General features: G+C 34.0%; 2 protein-coding genes across 4 annotated transcripts in view; one reads left to right on the top strand and one right to left on the bottom strand.

The window, feature by feature from the left end:
• Nucleotides 1-8813, top strand: part of E(Pc) (Enhancer of Polycomb) — a 78793-nt gene extending 69980 nt beyond the window's left edge. Inside the window, exons 12-16 of the mRNA XM_085187781.1 lie at nt 311-783; nt 1196-1973; nt 2265-2391; nt 2848-3814; nt 4394-8813. Of these exons, the coding sequence (XP_085043907.1) occupies nt 311-783; nt 1196-1973; nt 2265-2391; nt 2848-3814; nt 4394-4535 (2487 nt within the window). The 3' untranslated portion in view covers nt 4536-8813. The remainder of the gene's footprint in view (nt 1-310; nt 784-1195; nt 1974-2264; nt 2392-2847; nt 3815-4393) is intronic.
• Nucleotides 8814-9801: 988 nt separating this feature from the next.
• dgt1 (KAT8 regulatory NSL complex subunit dim gamma-tubulin 1) lies at nt 9802-17319 on the bottom strand. 3 transcript variants are annotated; one of them, XM_085187789.1, is made up of 12 exons: nt 17180-17319; nt 16565-16678; nt 15980-16170; nt 15643-15839; nt 15197-15310; nt 14649-14746; nt 13649-13799; nt 13329-13492; nt 12737-12882; nt 12187-12321; nt 11584-11715; nt 9802-10997 (listed from the first exon to the last, which is right to left on the bottom strand). In XM_085187789.1, exons 2-12 carry the CDS (start codon nt 16626-16628, stop codon nt 10920-10922), a joined length of 1470 nt encoding a protein of 489 aa, XP_085043915.1. In that variant the 5' UTR covers nt 16629-16678; nt 17180-17319; the 3' UTR covers nt 9802-10919. The 3 variants fall into 3 exon arrangements, with proteins under 3 accessions (XP_085043915.1, XP_085043914.1, XP_085043916.1); XM_085187788.1 differs by having other exon boundaries at nt 13649-13802; XM_085187790.1 differs by lacking the exon at nt 16565-16678 and having other exon boundaries at nt 13649-13802.
• Nucleotides 17320-17536: the final 217 nt, after the last annotated feature.

The raw sequence follows: 17536 nt of genomic DNA on the forward strand, positions 1-17536 counted from the left end.
AAACTACTCTTAAAGTATATTCTTTCCAATCAAAAAAGAGTCATAGAAATTGGTTGGTGTGATGTTGAATACTTTTCAAGCACATACATAATGCAATTTTAAAACTTTTGTTATTTTTTCATGGATAGCATTTTCAGAACTGGACTGCTTTCAATTAAAAAAGAATGATCAAAATCAAATCAAAAATTAATGAACATAAAAAAAATACAGTCGAATTGATAACCCGCTTTTAAAGAAGTCGGTAAAAAATTAACTAGCTAAAACCCAATTATTGTAATTAATATCTCCCTTTCATCCAATTAATTTCCAGATCGACCTCGAGATCAATCCTCACAGAACTCCAAAGGAAATCACCCGCGATTACCACAGCGGTGGAAAATACTCCTGGAGGCACGCCTTTAGAAAACACCTATCGACACACTCCCATCTCTGGACGGTGCCTGTCAAGAATGACTTCGACGACGTCAAACATGACGTGTCAGATGTCAAACACGACGTCTCAGACGTAAAACACGATGTATCAGATTTCAAACACGATATGTCAGATGTCAAACATGATATGTCAGACGTCAAAATGGAAGTGGACAGTGATAAAGTGTTGAACAGTGATAGTGAACTCAGTGATAAGAGAACAATAGACGGTTATGTGAGAGAGAACTTGCAAAGAGTGATAAGAAAAAGATCGTGGTCCGGATGCAGTGATAACAGTTACGAGTCAGATGACAGTTTACAGCCTGTTGAAGTTGAGTTTGAGAAGTTTATCAATGAAGTTAATAAGAAATGGTTGGTTCTTTGATGTTTTAGTTCTTTAAAGTAAACATTACAATTAGTATAAAGATTTGTATTGTTTGTATTAGGTGAATGTTGCTTATAAATATGAATATTTCTCTGGCGTGAGAAGATTTGAACTAATTGTTGTTGGGTGCTATATGCATATTTTCATCATCCTCAATCATGGTAATGCAAAAAACAAAAAAATATTTCTTATTATCTTATTACTTTATGTGTTAAAAATACACAAAAAAAAAAAAATTTAGAGTAGAGTATTAAATTTACAAATTCCATATTATTAGTAAAAATAAAGTAACCACTCTAGATTTATTGTTTGATATTTACAGTATTTTTGCTATTTGCATTTAATTAAAAATAAATTATAAAGAAACATTGTCTAATTTGCTTCTTATTCCAATTCCAGGTTACACTTCCGACCAAAAACACCGCCACCGTCGCCTCCATACATAGAAAAACCATCCAACGATCAATTTCCCATACCACCTGACCTACCCATTGCAGTTGAACTAATGGAACCCTCTGAAGGATTAACATTCAGAACAACCGAGTTCACATTGAATGATCTATATGGAGATGTTACTATAGACACGGATAATGGGGAAAAGAACCTTGATACCAGCGGAGATGATCTATTAGTAGAGAACCTAGGTCTTACAGAAGCTCAAGTTGAGAGTATTTTATCAGAAACAGATTTAAAAGCATTAGTTGATGTTGATTTGACAAAGGATGATAAGAAAATATCGTTATCAGACGACCTATTAGAAGATTTGACAGATTCTTTTTTATATCACGGCCAGAGTCAGGAGGGGCGTACTGCCTCTGGCCAAAGGAGAGACGAGGGTTTCGGTTCGACATCCGTGCAGGTCACCCAAATGGATAAAGAACCGGTCTATATAGACAAATTAGTTCCAGAAACGCCCAAGGTGGAGAAACTGAAGAATGTTGAGAAGTGTCCTGTCCCCACTTCGAAGATTATTGTTGAAGAGGTCAACGAGGTCAAAGTGGAGAAGAAGAAGAATGAAGAGGTTGTGGTTGTGAAGAATTTGGTGAAGAATTCTCCATTGAAGAAGCACATAATAACGTCGGCTCAGAGGAGGGAAGTGGTGATATCTTCAGATAGCTCACATGTGACTCACACAGCTCCTCATATAGTCACTGTTGCCGTTTCTGATAGCTTGAAGGTCAGTTTTTTACATTTTGTTATGTTTTTGTATTTAAGGTAAATAAAATTATATATACTTCTTTGCTTTCTATTCAGTCAATTAAAATACTAAATTATTCAAAAATCTGATTATTTCGGTCCATTAAACAACTTAAAACACATAGACATAAATATTTATTGTCTATATAATGGACATCAGACTGTTATGTAGATTAATAATAGTATGTTATATTATCAGTTACTTAAATTTATATATATTTATAAATATAATTATGTATATAGAAAATCTATATATTTTATTAATTTCCAGGTGCGCCTTCAAAATCAAGGGCAGGCCAACGCGTGTTCGACAGCGGGCACTGTAGTGGGTTTGTTGCAAAATGGACCCTTCACAGCAGTAGCTTTGCCCGTTCATAATGCTCAGCATAGAGAAATTGGTGTGTTTTTTTATATTTTAATGTTTTAAAAAATATAGATAGATATTCTTTTCAACTTCAGCTCTATTAGTGATCTCTTCTTATTAACCTTAGGTATAAACATTCAAATGTAACGGACCTCTTGTGTTGCATAAAAAAATTATATGTATAGTAAGATATACAAAGATAACCATGTGCCATTTGAGTGGAAACTTAATTCCACAACCATTGCGCTCACAGTAAAATGTTTTGCCACTAAGACACAATATTGGTAGTATTTGATTTGTGGATGAATGAGTATATATTTTTATTAGGGTAGAATAGGGAGGGTAGAAAACAATATATATTATATCTTATTCTGGTCTTGTTATAAAATGGACCCTCCCAGCTGTAGCTGCCCGTTCATAATGCTATAGCGTTAATATTCTCTTATACATTAGCTATTTTGCTTAATTAAATATATTTTCCCTATTCCAGGTTCACCGACAGTGGCAAGTGTGGCCAATGTGGTGACAGCAGGCACCGGCAAAATACCCAACGTGACTAACGTGGCCAATGTATCCATGGCAAACGTGGCGAATGTGTCCATGGCAAACATGGCGAACGTGTCCATGGCAAACGTGGCCAATAGAAGAGTTACCCCCTTCGTCCAATTAGCACCCGCCTTAGCCCATAAACCCTTACAAATACATCATCCTTCAGTAGTAGTTGCACCTCAAATGCATCACGTGACTCCGAGTAAATTAAAAGTACTCCATGCCCATCCGTTATCTCACACTCAGCGGGCTCAATTAATAGCCCAAAATAGATCTATAGCCCAATTACCAGCAGTTGTCTCACTAGCGGCGTTAGGTGACGCTAAACCACCAGCTTTACTAAAAACACCGGGTTCCGTGGCACAATTTTTCGAAATTAAAAGCGGGCAGTTAGCGAAGGGACCGCATTTAGTCAATGTTTTGAGACAACCGCCACCAGTCAAAACGTCGGTAGCAAGATTGGACTTTGATGCCAAGAAAAGGCAGGTGGTGTTTGATGGTACTCTTAAAGGAAATGTCACAGCAACCACAAGACACCGAGTTAGTGTCAGTTTAGACGGTAGACAGATTGTGAGAGCCGCATTACCTGTAAGACCTCCCTTAAGACAACATTTTCCACAAGTTCAATTGAAAAATCGAACCATACAAGTGACCACGCCTATAGCCCGAAGCTCCTCTGAACCCTCAACTAGTATAAGTATGGCGCAAACTAAAACCGCCTCTATTCCTAGTTCAGTAGTGGCTAATTTGCTACAAAAAAATGTTTTACCTAAAGGCCAGAAGATAGCGATATCTGGTCCTGGTGGTCAGGCCTTGTCAGCTAATGTTCAGGCCATAGCGATAACGACAGCTCAGCTCAAAGCTAGGCAGGGCAGGTTGATAGCTCAGCCCAGACCGAATCCTGTTGCGTAAGTGTCGTTTTTAATTTTTTTTATGTGCTAGAAAATATGCTTTTGTTTGTCGAGTGCATGTGGGATTCGTATACACCTATAGGAACAATATTGTATTTTTTAGCTTCAAGCTATTCCCGCACAGAGCAAGGTACTTTGGAATCTAGTGTTAAGACACTCCATTTCCATTAAAATTCTTCCGACCCCCACTAAGTTGAGTGGCGGAATTCAATACCGTACCACCACAATATTTCATTTCCCTATAATGTGAATCGAACCAACAACCGTCATGCTTATAGTCGCACTCTTGTGCCCCTGCGCCACAACGGCCTTAATATGTCAAGCCCAATACATCTTCAATTCGACTGGAATGTGGAGAACGGAATGTAAAGACACTAGGTTCTCTCTGCCTACACTGCTATTTGCGGGATGTAAAATGTGATGATGAAAAAAAGTGAGTTTTGATTTCCCCAGTTTAGTTTAAACTATGTTTCAATCTACTTTTATTTATTTAAAAAATAATTATTATGAAAGTCGAATTTTGTAATATAGATTTATCGTATAAATTCTTAATAATATTGATCTTTTTAATTTCAGTGAAATAGTAGAAGCATCAACTGCACCCACCACCTCAACAAACACCAACATGGCCGCCGATCTCACCCCAGACGAGAATGAATCCACGACCAACGGCGTCCGCAGGCGACCCACTGACACGCTACCCATGGAGGTCACGTGACAACCGGGCAATAGTAATCGAAACCGAAACCGTAACCAAGGTCCCGAGAACCAAACAACCAAAAAAGGGAGTGTTAAAAAATGTGACGACAAACAAACTGGCGAATACTGTCGGTTCAGTGGTGAAAGTGCAAATGTCATAAGTGACATAAAATGTGTTAAAAAACCTAAAAATAGTCTGAGGAAAAGTGACGCTCAAAATAGTGGTGACAAATCAAATAAACTAAAAACTGAAAGTAAAAAGTGTAAACTTAATAATGTAGAAAAGTGTCACGAAGATAACACAAGTGGTAAGAAGTGTGAAACAAATAGTCAAACAAAAGATGTTAAAAAGTGCAAGAAAGCAAGGAATGATCCAAAACAAAAAGGAAATAATATTAAAAATAAAAGCAATGACAAAGGTGGAGATAACAATTTGGAAGGTTCTACTAATTTGCTTAATACTGAAAAATTAAAGAAAAGTGAATTAAACATTCAAAACAAACTCAAAACTCAGACACAAAAACCTATTAAAAATATTGTCAAAAGAAATTCTACAAGAACATTCCAGAACAAATATCGTAGTATGAGCTTTGATGAACTCTTAAAAAGCTGTACAGAAGGCAAAAGTGTTTATGACCAACCAAGCAGAAGTGATATTGAAAAGTGCAAAAATACCAACAAATCTCAACGCCGCAAAAGTGTCATACAAAAGTGTAGCAGTGAAAGAAATTATACAATGAGTTTTGATGATCTACTCAAGAGCTATAGTAAGAAATTAAAACTTAACGACAAGACGAAAGATGGACAAGCAGACAAAAAAATTGAAATTAGAATTCATAATGTTCAATCGAGAGAAAGTGTTATACAGTCTTGCAAAAGTGTAGATAAGACTAACAGCTTTGATGAGCTCCTCAAAAATGTTACCCAAAATATACTTGGTGATGTCAGCCAGCAAGTGCAGTGTAATAAATCTAACAAAGATTTCGATAAATTACTGAAAATAGAAGAAAATGCTAATACAAGTCAATTTGAAGTAAAAAAATTAAATGAAGGGGCTGATGGTCATATTGAAGAAAAAACAAATGTAGATGAAGATTTAAGTATAGATGTCAACAGTGAAGAGACTATCGAAAGTGAAAACAAAAGTAAAACTGACATTAAATCGACAGTCAACGGATTAGATGACCTCGGAGATTTAGTCCATTACATCAACGACGATATCAATGTAATGGTAAAAGTGGACATGTCCAATGACTTCTCAGACATACCCACTATGGATTCTGACGTTTCACCCAATGAGCTACAATCAAATCTGTATCTAGTTTCAAACAGCCTAGACTCATCCAGTCTGCCTATATTAGCATTTTAGCAAAAGCCTAAACATTAATATTTGAACTATATATGGACCATACAATAAAATTTGTATGATTCATCAATGTGTTTTTAATGTTCTCATCAAATGTATGTAAAATTTAAAAGTTAAAAGTTTCTAGAATTTATTACAGTCATTTATTATATGTATAATCCAACTTTTAAAGAAAATTGATGTTTTATTGTTGTAATTAATAAAAAAAATTACATTACAAAAATTTGTAAATGCTAATAAATGTTTAAAAATTGTATTAGTAACCTATTTTTTTTTAAATGTGACCATATGAAGTGAAAAAACACAGAGTATAATATAAAAATTACGATATTACTGATTACTTTTTGTATAATATAAATATTGTGAGGCCGTCGTTTCACAGTGGCAGTGTCTGTCAACGCGACGGGTGTGGGTTCGATTCCCACTCGAGGAATGAATTAATTTCATTTCTTTGCTCTGATAACATGGCATAGTGTAATGTTGAGTTCCGCCACTCAACACACAATGTACTGATAATTGGATAGTTTGATGGGAATTGCATCCTAACACCAGATTCTCTCTGCTTACCCTACTATATATGGAGTACAGCTTGAAGCTATACAAAAAATAATATAATAATGATAATAATTTGATTATAGAATGTATACTATAATTATAATTGTCTATAATATAATTGGTCGCCATGTTTGTTTTTTGCGATTTTGTCCATTTTTGTAAATTGCAAGCTTCGTTAAAAAATAATTTAAGTGGCTGTGACATAGTTAATACAATGTATGTAATAAACTACAAATGAGATGCCGGCCATTTTGCTTACTGTTTTTTATATTTTTCACTTATTATGTATGTGTCTATGTATGTTTTTTTTAATATTAAACAATGTGATTTTGTTAGGTTTTTTTGTGTTAATGACATTTTTATATAAATATATTATCACAAATTGTGACTTATTAATAGTCTATTTTGAATGGATGTTTTATTTATATTTTTTCATATATGTATGTATATTACTTACTATAAACAGATAAAAGAAAGGCCGGCATTGCGCTTAGGATTTTTTTTAATTAGGAGAAAAAAAAGCATTCTCTAGTTATTATTTTTTACGCGAATGGAAAAACTGAAAAAAAATTACAATTAATTTGCGATAACAAATCGTCGAGTGTATATTTGATGTATGTACTGTATTGTATATAATAATAAATAAATAGTTGTAATTTAGACTGGCCGGACCAGATATTCATGTTAAGATCCAAAATGCTTAGGAAATCTTTTAAAGCACTATACACTTCATTGTATAAAAAGAAACTGTAATCCTCAGTAATCGAACCTGTTACCTTCGTGGGAATTTTGTATTTAGTTTGCACGTATTATCGCTATTTTTATGTTATTTTGTCTTTTTCCTTTCTATTATATAATGAAGTTATAGTGTTATTTCTTTTATTATCCAAATCGTTCACTGTAAAAGTTCTTGGAATTTTGAGTTGTAACTCAACATTTTAGCATTAAATCGATTATACAGTGTGAATAATTTTGGTTTTGATATTTTTAAAATAGCAGTATCGCAATCTAACTCCCCGCGTGCGATGTATTCATTATACTGTAGTTTTGTACTATTGAAGACATTTTATATCTGTGCCCTATTGAAAAAATGTCATATTTTATATAAAAAAAAACACTAAATAGCCAAATAAATGTTGTAAATGTATTATGCTATTTGGGTGAATGGAGGTGTGTTGGATTCCTATTTTCAGTTATTGGTAATTTTTAAATTTAAGTTTTTTCTTTTTGTTTTTTTTTTATTATTTGTTTTCATATAACATTTCTTGGACTTTTGACAACACACCTCTACATCAGTTATAGTTTATAACTAAATACAATTGTACCGCGAATTTACGTGTAATTTTAATTTAAAACAAATGCTTGTTCTGTTCCAAGAGCCGTTTAGCTTCAAATGTTTAATAGCTTTACAGAAAAAAAATGGTAATACATAATTATACAAAGAAAAAAAATGTAAAAAAGGTCACTCGATCCCTTAGTGAGCTTCCCATAGAAGTGTTGTAATTTCTAAATAAATATTCGTCTATCACTACTATATACTACTAAAACAACAATTTTATCAAAGAAACTACATTTAACCACTACTACTATGGTGAATTTGTGTACTGTGACGTCATATGTTAATATGTTTTATACGTTTTGGGCTGTTTATAAGTGAATTCCTCTTTTCTTGCTGGCTTATTTAATTAAAATAAAAGAATAATAAAAATTGGTGTTATTGTAGTTTTAGATATTGTTGTAACAAGATGGCGTTAACGGTAGTTTCTTTGGATATCACTTTCTTGTTAGTAAAAATTAAAGAAAAAAAACACAGAAAAACGCAAAAAATATATCTTATTACGTGTAATTGTAATTGGGGTTTGTATAGCAGTGCCGTGAAAATGTGAGGGTTTTCTACACCACGCGACGACGCGCGGTCGAAAATACCTCGCGACCAAAAAAATTACGGTTTTAACTATGTCTATACATATATTGTTAGTAAGTATCATATACTGTACAAAAAGGCTGCAGATTTGAAAAAAAAATGTAAAAAAAAAAACATTTGTTGGCCTCATTTTTGGGGCTGGTTACATACGCTTAGTAAAGTCGTTAGGATGATGTACCTCATAAGTTTGATCGTTAGTGTAGGTTCGAGTCTCGTACGCTTGGCAGTTCTCGGAGCGAACTTTGGTTTGCCTTTTTTTTATTGTAAATATATTTTTTTTATCTCTCCCTTTATTCTCCTAAAACGTCAAGCGTTCGAAAAGACCGTATTATTATAATATTGCTGTAAATTGTTTGTAAAATAGTCATGTTCAGAATTTCAGTGTAGTTTTTGTTGATTATATTTTTTTTTCAACCGGAAATTGCTGAAATAAAGCGACGATTCTGTTTCAAGCGGATTTTGTTTTATTTCTTTTCCTTATCTTTCATGTGTGAAATGTATTTAAAAAATATATTTGAAAGGCCAGTCGTGGCGCAGGGGCACTAGCGTGCGACTGTAAATGCGACAGGTTGTGAGTTCGATTCCCATTCGAGGAATCGAAAAACACAACCCGAGTTATACCGAATATGACTCCATCATTTAGAATCACTATCTCAGAAATGGTCATTCAAACAAAAGAAGTGTACAAATATTTATATACAATTTTATGGCCGACATGTTTGTCTCATTTATTTTATTTAATTAATAATTTACGGTTTACTAGAAAAATCAATAAAGACCAAATATTCGAGCTAACTTTGGATTGAATGGGACTTGATTTTTTAAATTTCATTTCATTTCATCATTTTTTTAATTGGTTCTTCATAGGGCCCAAAGCGTGTTACATTTTAATAGCGAGAGGAAAAAAAGGTGCGGAATGTTCTTAATTATACCATCAAAATGTAACACGCTTTTATTATTTATTAAGTGTTTTTATTTTCATCATTTTCATTCTATTAACAAATAATAGAAGCTTGTTCTTATAAAAGGTTTTTTTCTTTAATTTCATTTTTAACTTTTTAGTATTTTTTATTCAAAGACTTTCGATCACCCAAATTCCAGAGTTGCAGAGTTCCTATGACCACTTTCCATCATTTCACTTTGCTCTATCATCAGACCCTGATTACCCTATAGTATTAAACTACTCGTCAAAACGAATCAAACGAGCTCAAACTCGATGGGATTACGTTGTTTAATTACAGTTCTTATAACCACCTTCCAACTCCATCATCACATGAGTTCTATGTCAATAATATTGCATTGTCATGTGATTTATACATTCATGCAAAATTTCAGCTCAATCGGTAACCGGGAAGAGGATCAGATTTAACTGCAAGTTAAATCTGATATTTGATTACAGACAGACAGCGGGACAGGTGAAAGTAAATAAAAGTTTGTAAAAAACCAAGTAAGTTTATTTATTTACAAAGTATGAAAAATTTACATTACTATTATTTTTATATTTACAAGATTTTTTTAAGAAAATGGACTATACTTACAAAAAAGCAAAGATAGCAAACAAGTATTTTAACTTAAAAACAATTACCTACCTATATTAAAATTAGTACCTATATTTTAAAACATTTTTTACAGCTTTACACTATGTATGCCCCGCAAATAGCAGGTTAGACAGAGGGAGCCTAGATTAACTTAAATTCCACTCGAGGAAATGAAATATTTTAATTTTTTCGCTTTGGTGTCGGTCGGCAAAGCGCGGCGTTGCCATTCGCCACTACATGCCACACGACACGCAATGCCTCCAGAAATCGGCGGAAAAAAGGGAACGGAATGTCTTAACACTGGTTTCCCTCGACATACACAGAGTGCGGGATACAGCGTGACGCAAAAAAAGTACATTTAACTTTTTTTTAATTTCACGCTAGCACTAAAATTTAATTTTTTAAACAATTCTTTTAGATATCACTTTATAAGGTAATGGCAATATATACAAGTTGGTGGCGATTAAATTCATTACAATAACAAAAATTAATCGGTTCAGACTGAAAGTAGATGGAAAATCTTGGGCCCAAATGTAAAGAGTTGAGATATGGTTTAAAAAATCAGTAATTTTTTAAAATTTTAGAACACACAGACCACCACATTAATACTAACCTTAAAAATATTTTTTATTCACTACCGAGATCAATATCAATTAATACAATAATTATTGAAATATCATTACTATTATCTACTTTTAAATAATTTGTAGACGGTAGCGGAACTTAACGCCGCGTCTTGTTTTACTAGACAATTTTCACAAAGTTAAGCAATAATTATACACTGGACATACATTATATTTCACACAAAATGCTTTAAACTGATAGAAACTGGTTAACATTGGTTTCCATATAATACCTAAGATATTTCACCAGACCAAGTGAGAATCGAACCGGTAGCCACGACGCTTTATCACTACGCCAAGACAGTCTTAAACATTTATTATTATTTATACAATTCATTTAATAATCATCATAACTGAATATATCATTATTATATTCTGTTATATTCAGGAACTGGTGTCAAGATGGTAGAGGAAGTTCCTCGTTGGAAACATCTGAACTGCAATGGCTGGAGAGGTCTGAAGAGGTATCTTCTTTCTGAAATAGAATAATTAAGAACTTTATTTAAAATAACAAGTAATTCAGGCCGTCGTGGCGCATCGGTACAGCATTTGACTATAAAAACGATGGTTGTGGGTTCAATTCCCACTTGGGGGATTGAATATTTTCATTTTCTTGCTCTGGTAACAAAACAAAGTGCGGCGTTGTGACCTGTCACTCAATACGTCTCGAAAATTGGGCGGTGCATAATGCTGGATAGCCTCTAAAAAACCTCACTATTTTAAAAAAAAAGTGTAAGTGTGTTTAAAAGTTTTTGTAAGAAAAAAATCTTGTATATAATATTATAACAATGTAAATTAAGAATATAGTTAATCGTAAAATGAAGAAAAATTACAAAGTTCTTGCAAAGAGTTTTTATTATCGAGCAAAGCCAACCCAAGTTGGCAAGTGAAATGAAGGCAATTTTTTGGTTCACGCCGTATCCCGCATATAGCATGGTAGTCAGAGAAAAAATCGGATCCTAGTATTAAGACGCTTCTCTTCTAGACTTTTCGCCTAATACTGAAGGCATTGCCTGTTGACTGGTCTTAAAACTGAAGACTCCGTGTTAAAAAAAACTCACTTTCAATGTAAAACTAGTATAAGCCGGTGGTCCCGTGTGGTACCGGCATGCGGTAGACGGCAGCGGTAGTTTCGCTATGGCCTCCCTACACTCCACACTACCTCGTAAGTCACCGCAGGGCGTGAATAATACCTGGAATTTTAAAAATATTTAATTTAATATCAAAAAATATGTGAAAATAATTGGTTTTGTGTGTGAAAGTTTCATTAGAATGTGTTCAGTTCTTACTAAATTTGCAATGGAACTTCATGCTGTCTCCCGCATAGGCAAAGTGAACTTAGTAATAAACTAATGTTAAGACACTTTGTTCTCCATTTTCCGCAGAATTTTCGAAGAATAGCGTGTTGAGTGGCGGAACTTAACGCCACGCTTTCCTTTGTTACCAGAGCGAGGAAATTAAAATGTAAATTTAAATAAATATTTCATTTCCTCGAGTGGGAAACGTCCAAGCCATAAGTTTACATCAAGCTGAGAAAATTCGACTGAATAGCGTGGGTTCGAATCCTGCTGCGTTTTAATTTTTTTTTATTTGTAATAAGTTGAAATACTGTGTATTATTTACATGATAAGGTAAAGATCTGTTTATCTATAAATTGTTTTCACCTGTTGTCCATCACTCAATATGTGTTTCAAACAGTGTTTAGCTGCAGGCAACGTCTGAGTCGAACACCGGACTCCTCCTTCAGTGAACGTACATCTACCCTGAGTTGGTATTGGTCGACTTGATATATCGTTAACCTGTAAATTTATGTAAAAAAAAAGTAAAAAATGGCAACATTTATATTTTAACATAGAATAAAAACATTTCATTCATGCATTTATGTTTTTCAATTACACAGCGGATTCTAATTTGATGCAATGATCGTTTAATTCAACAAATCCTTAAAATTGGTGCAGATTAAAAGTGAAACCATAGTATTTATAAATGATCATAATAAAAAATATTACTTTTATTACATGTCATTTCCTAATACAGAAGTGATTAAAAATATATTTTCATTACTCTTGTTAGTAACAAGACGAAGCGCGGCAATAAGTCCGATCACTTAGCTTGCAATGTCTCAATAATTAAACAGCAAATGGGGATCTGACTATCTTAACACTGGGTTCCATCTGCCTGTATATAGCGTGAAGTTGCTTTTTAAATACCCACCTTAGCCCGTTTGTGATGTAATTTCCTCGCTAAGACCGCATCAACGCCATGTTTTCTATGATATCCAGCATAGGCTTTTAATTTTCTTAGCTGTCTCCTTTCTCTTACTGTTGGGGGACAGCTTCGCGCTTGGGAATTTATTGAACCTGAAAAATTATATATCTACTTAAGTATATTATTTCTATAGATTGATTAAGGACAACCGTGGCGCGGGGACACAAATGTGAGGTTGTAAGCGCGTCAAGACTCTGGGTTCGATTACCACTCGAGGGAAAGAATTTAATTTCCTTGTTCTGTGAACGAGGCAAACAGCGAAATAGAGTTCCGCCATTCAACATGCAATGCCTCCACGATTAGCAAGGTAAAGAGGGAATCTATGAAAGTAGTGTACAACATTACCAATAACACACTCCTGTTCCTCAGTTTCCCTTTGAAAGCAGTAAACACATTCAATCATTAACTCACAGCACGCCGCAAGTCACTCTCTTTGCCTTGACTTTCCCACTATTAGAGTGAGAAATACCATTCATTCATCCACTCACAGCAAAAAAGCACTGACTACATTAATTTCTCCAGTAATTCAGTCACTCACAATACATATCTCGTTCAGCTCGCAGATCCCGCAGGTACTTGGCCCTCGCGCCCCTGAGGCGGTGCCGTAGCCTTCCCGCCTGCCGCCTGTATGCGGCGTGCAGTGCCAGGAGCACCCCTCGGGCCGTGGTCACTGCTTCCTCTGCTGTCAGTACTCCTGCACGCCTGGTGAAGGGAAGGAAGTTAGTTGGGTATAATGTTATGAGGATTTCTTACATTTTACATGTGAATATTTAATTTCTGATACTTTTAATAAGCATTTTTTAATAAAACTTTTATAATAAGATACCTAATTGATAGATAGCTCGTCACTATACTGACCAGAGGGGCTGCGTCTCGCAGGGCGCGTCCTCCGTGTCGGACGGGACGTCGCCCTCCGTCATGACGACGCTGTCCGCGTCACTGTCGCTGGCGCTGGCGTACTCCATGATGGAGGTCGACACGGACGCGTTGACGGCGGTGGCGTCTATTTCTTCTGAAATCATATAGTATAATTAATTTTGTATAGAGGGAACTTAATGTCAAGACACTCCATTTTTAGTGCAAAAATTTTGAGACATTGTGTGTTGAGTAGTTGAGTAGTGTGTTGAGTAGTAGTAGTAGGAACTCAACGTCGCATATTGTTTTGCCAGAACCTGGAAAGCTTCAAGTTAAAGAAACTTGAAATAATTTTTATCTTTTTATTATATGATGAAACTTTCCAGATTCTGGCACGACAATATGCGGTATTGAGTAAAAGTTTTAAGAAGGGCTTTTAATTAAAAATTGAGCAAAAATTTTCTTTGATTATTTTTTTTCAACTGACCTTCATGGGGGCATGACAACATACATAGATATAATTTCACTTTTATCTTTAAACTAGTGGACCCGGACGCGGCTACGCCTGCTTAAACTTTAAGAATATTTATTAAATATTATATAATATATTTATTTTTACAAGGATGAATATCAAAATATAAGTTCATTTTAGGTGACGTTTTCTTAAAACAACAAAGAGACTTTGCAAACCGGTGCTTAGCAACGATGGTTGTTATTAACATGGCAGAATAAATTGCATGTCAAATTAGAAAGTATTTTAATTTATTGGTATATATGTGTAATGTAATATTATATAGCCTATAGCACTTCTGAAGAATGCAGCTTTCATACAAAACAAAAACATAGTAAATCAGACCAGTAGATCCAGAGATCTTAGCGTTCAAACAAACAAACAAACAAACTCTTCCGCTTTATTATATTAGTATAGATACACCAAATAATATCATAATCCTCATATAACAAATAGGTTCAATATAATCATATATACACAAAAAATACTCACTAAAAGGATCAACCGCATGTGGACTGATTTGTTCTTCAGCTGGATCACTGACTACTGATACTGAGGAGGCGCACGAAGTTGTACGAGTTCTTTCTGGCCTGGAAATAAAATGGAATATTAATAATATTTTGTATAAATAATAAGTAATAACTAAATTATAAATAAATGCATACAAAAGTTAAATTTAGTTTTTTCGAGCCAACTAACAAAATCAATGTTTAAGTGTAGAAATCCTACATCATAAGAAAAACCCACTTATCTAAAATAATGTTATGATTGATTCAAACGCAGTCGGCAAACAGGGGCAAAATGTACCCATATATAAAAAAAATACTTTTTTAGAAAACTTATTCAAAAAATTAAGTGATATTTGAATATGCGTTTCTTGTTTAACCTCTGCGTTTTCATCACTAAGCCACAGATTCTACACAAGCTACATTGAAATTATCATATACTCATTTATGTTATTAGTACATACTTTCTTCATTACTTAAAACAAGTCATATAGAATCTTTATTAGTCTATATTGAACCTACTATTGAACTCACCTAACATAATGCTGCAACTGATTCAACAGCGTCTCGGTAGTGGTGACCGGTGGAGGGGGCGCAGAGGAGTGTTGACGAGCGTGGAGCGCTGCTCGTGCGTGTTCGAAGCAGAGGCTGAAATTAAAAAAAATATATATTATTATTATTTATAAAAACGTTATTTTAACGTTTGATAATAACATCGTTATATACGCGACAGTTGTGGGTTCGATTTCCACTTAAAGGGGATGAATTATTTTTATTTCCTAGTTAAGTTTTGCCACTCAACACGCAGTCTCGAAAATTGAGCGGTGATTGATGAAAGGTTTTAACACTAGGTTACTTCTGCATATGTGAAACTAAAAAAAAAACCTTAAATGTCATTAATAATTCATTTGCTTAAACCTGTGCCTGAACATTAAATGCCAATAAAAAAGATATTACAATTTCATTTGGGTCCAACTTACCCCTGTTCCCTCTCAATGGGAGCCGGCATCAAACACCTTACCCCCGACGGTGACAGATGAGCACATTGTTTATACGGTGCTGTACTATCATCTAATATGTGACGGGCGCAGTATGCCCGGCCTCCCACTACCGGAAGTGTGCAGTCGTAGGCTTTATGGGCACAGGTCCTCGCTCGAAGTACTATTTCTTTTTGGAGCTGAAAGACAAAACAATTTTTTAACTTTATCCACATTTATACTAATGTTAAAAAGCTAAATGGCTTGTCTGTTTCAGCATATCAATCTCAGGAATGCTGTTTTAGCAGGGATTGCTAAAATCCATTGCATAAATCAATACCTGTTGCCTTAACTTCTCTTCTTCCTGCTTTCTCTTCAGCTCAGGGTCCGGAGGCTTAATGGACTTCACATTGGTTATCCTTATTGAAGATGCGGATGACCTTCCACCACGACTGAGCATTCGGACCTTCTGTAGATGTATAACTTTACGTGGCTGCGACATGATTTTTTTATCTTCTGGTGATGAATTAACTAAAAAAAACATATTTTATTAATAATTTAATTACTTTTTTAAAGCATTATACATTTGTCTACAATTCCAAGAAAATTTTTCTGTGTTTAATATTTCAAAAAATTTTCAATTTCAGCTTTTTTCCAGATGCAGCACAAAAAAATCGGCACCCAAATCCATTTTAATAGTTAAATATAAATAGACTGTAGTCTTTGACCTTTACTATAGTAATAAGAAATAAAAAATGTATGTAGGCGTGTTGACGTATAAAACTATGATATTGGAGAATTGAACCTTATTACTTCGACATACGCACTTTAAAGAACTTTTTATCTAGAAAATACAATAAAACATGTGTATCAAGAGATAAATAAACATTATTATTTAAAATAAAAAAGGAACAATTTTACTTACGCGTTGAAACTCTAATGTTATGAGATTGCAGATCGTCCACATTTTCTCTTTTTATTGGAAACATATTTTATGTAACGGAAACAATTAACTATTTAAGTAAAATTAACTTTTAATCTGTAATATAAATAAATCAAAAATCAAGTCAATTTTTTATTGTAATAATGATTTATTTAAAAAAGTATTTTTTTAGTGAAAAAGCGGATTAACACGTACACAGATTAAGAATACTTATAAAGAACTACGCAATTTGGACCGCGAAAATATATCAGCATTGTATTGTCAAACACATTTCTTATTTATTATTAATTACTTTGCAAAGACATATTTTTCAAATTAATTACACACAAAAGAACAAAAAAATAATTAGCTAATTTTTAAGTAATTAGTGGTCCTTTATGTTATAAAGTAATTTATTTCGATGAATGAAATAATGAAGTGTGTTGTACGCTACAGTGGTGGGTCGGCCATTTGCACCGTGTGACAGAGTCTTTAGGTCCGTATATTTAAAGTTGTTTTTTTCATATGTAAAGTTAATAATATTGTTTAAATATATGCGTAAATTAAAGTTTAATTACTAATTAACAAAATAACACTCAGTGATAACACGTTACGTACCTCGTATTGTTGCAGATCTTCATTCTGTCACCGGAGTCCTCACAGTGAAACCACCGAAATTTTACAATGGCGACCGTTTGATTATAGCCACCTAGTTCTACATAAAGTGACGCAATTTTTTATATAACTGCTCACACAAGTGTTAATAGAGAAAAACGTCAATTTAATTTATATATAATTTTGTGAATATTTTAGGTGTTGTTAACTTGACGATGTTATTTAATATATTGTAAGGCGCTCAAATGTTAACGTGGTGTATTTCCGGTGGCCGCTGTCATAGCGCTGTCTCTTTCCCACTTAGGCGTGTAGACAGAGACGCTCTCTTTCGCTCTGTGCCTTCAGTCATTAGTATATCCA

The sequence above is a fragment of the Heliconius melpomene genome, chromosome 7, assembly GCF_056956725.1.
Source record: "Heliconius melpomene rosina isolate 202511_hmr_F chromosome 7, ASM5695672v1, whole genome shotgun sequence".
Taxonomy (NCBI): domain Eukaryota; kingdom Metazoa; phylum Arthropoda; class Insecta; order Lepidoptera; family Nymphalidae; genus Heliconius; species Heliconius melpomene.

Coding starts and splice junctions, on each gene's coding strand:
- dgt1 (XM_085187788.1), bottom strand. CDS start 16,628: ATGTTTCCAATAAAAAGAGAAAATGTGGACGATCTGCAATCTCATAAC. Junction 13,493..13,648: donor TGCGAGACGCAGCCCCTCTG/GTCAGTATAGTG, acceptor TCCCTTCACCAG/GCGTGCAGGAGTACTGACAG. Junction 11,716..12,186: donor TATTGAGTGATGGACAACAG/GTGAAAACAATT, acceptor TTAAAATTCCAG/GTATTATTCACGCCCTGCGG.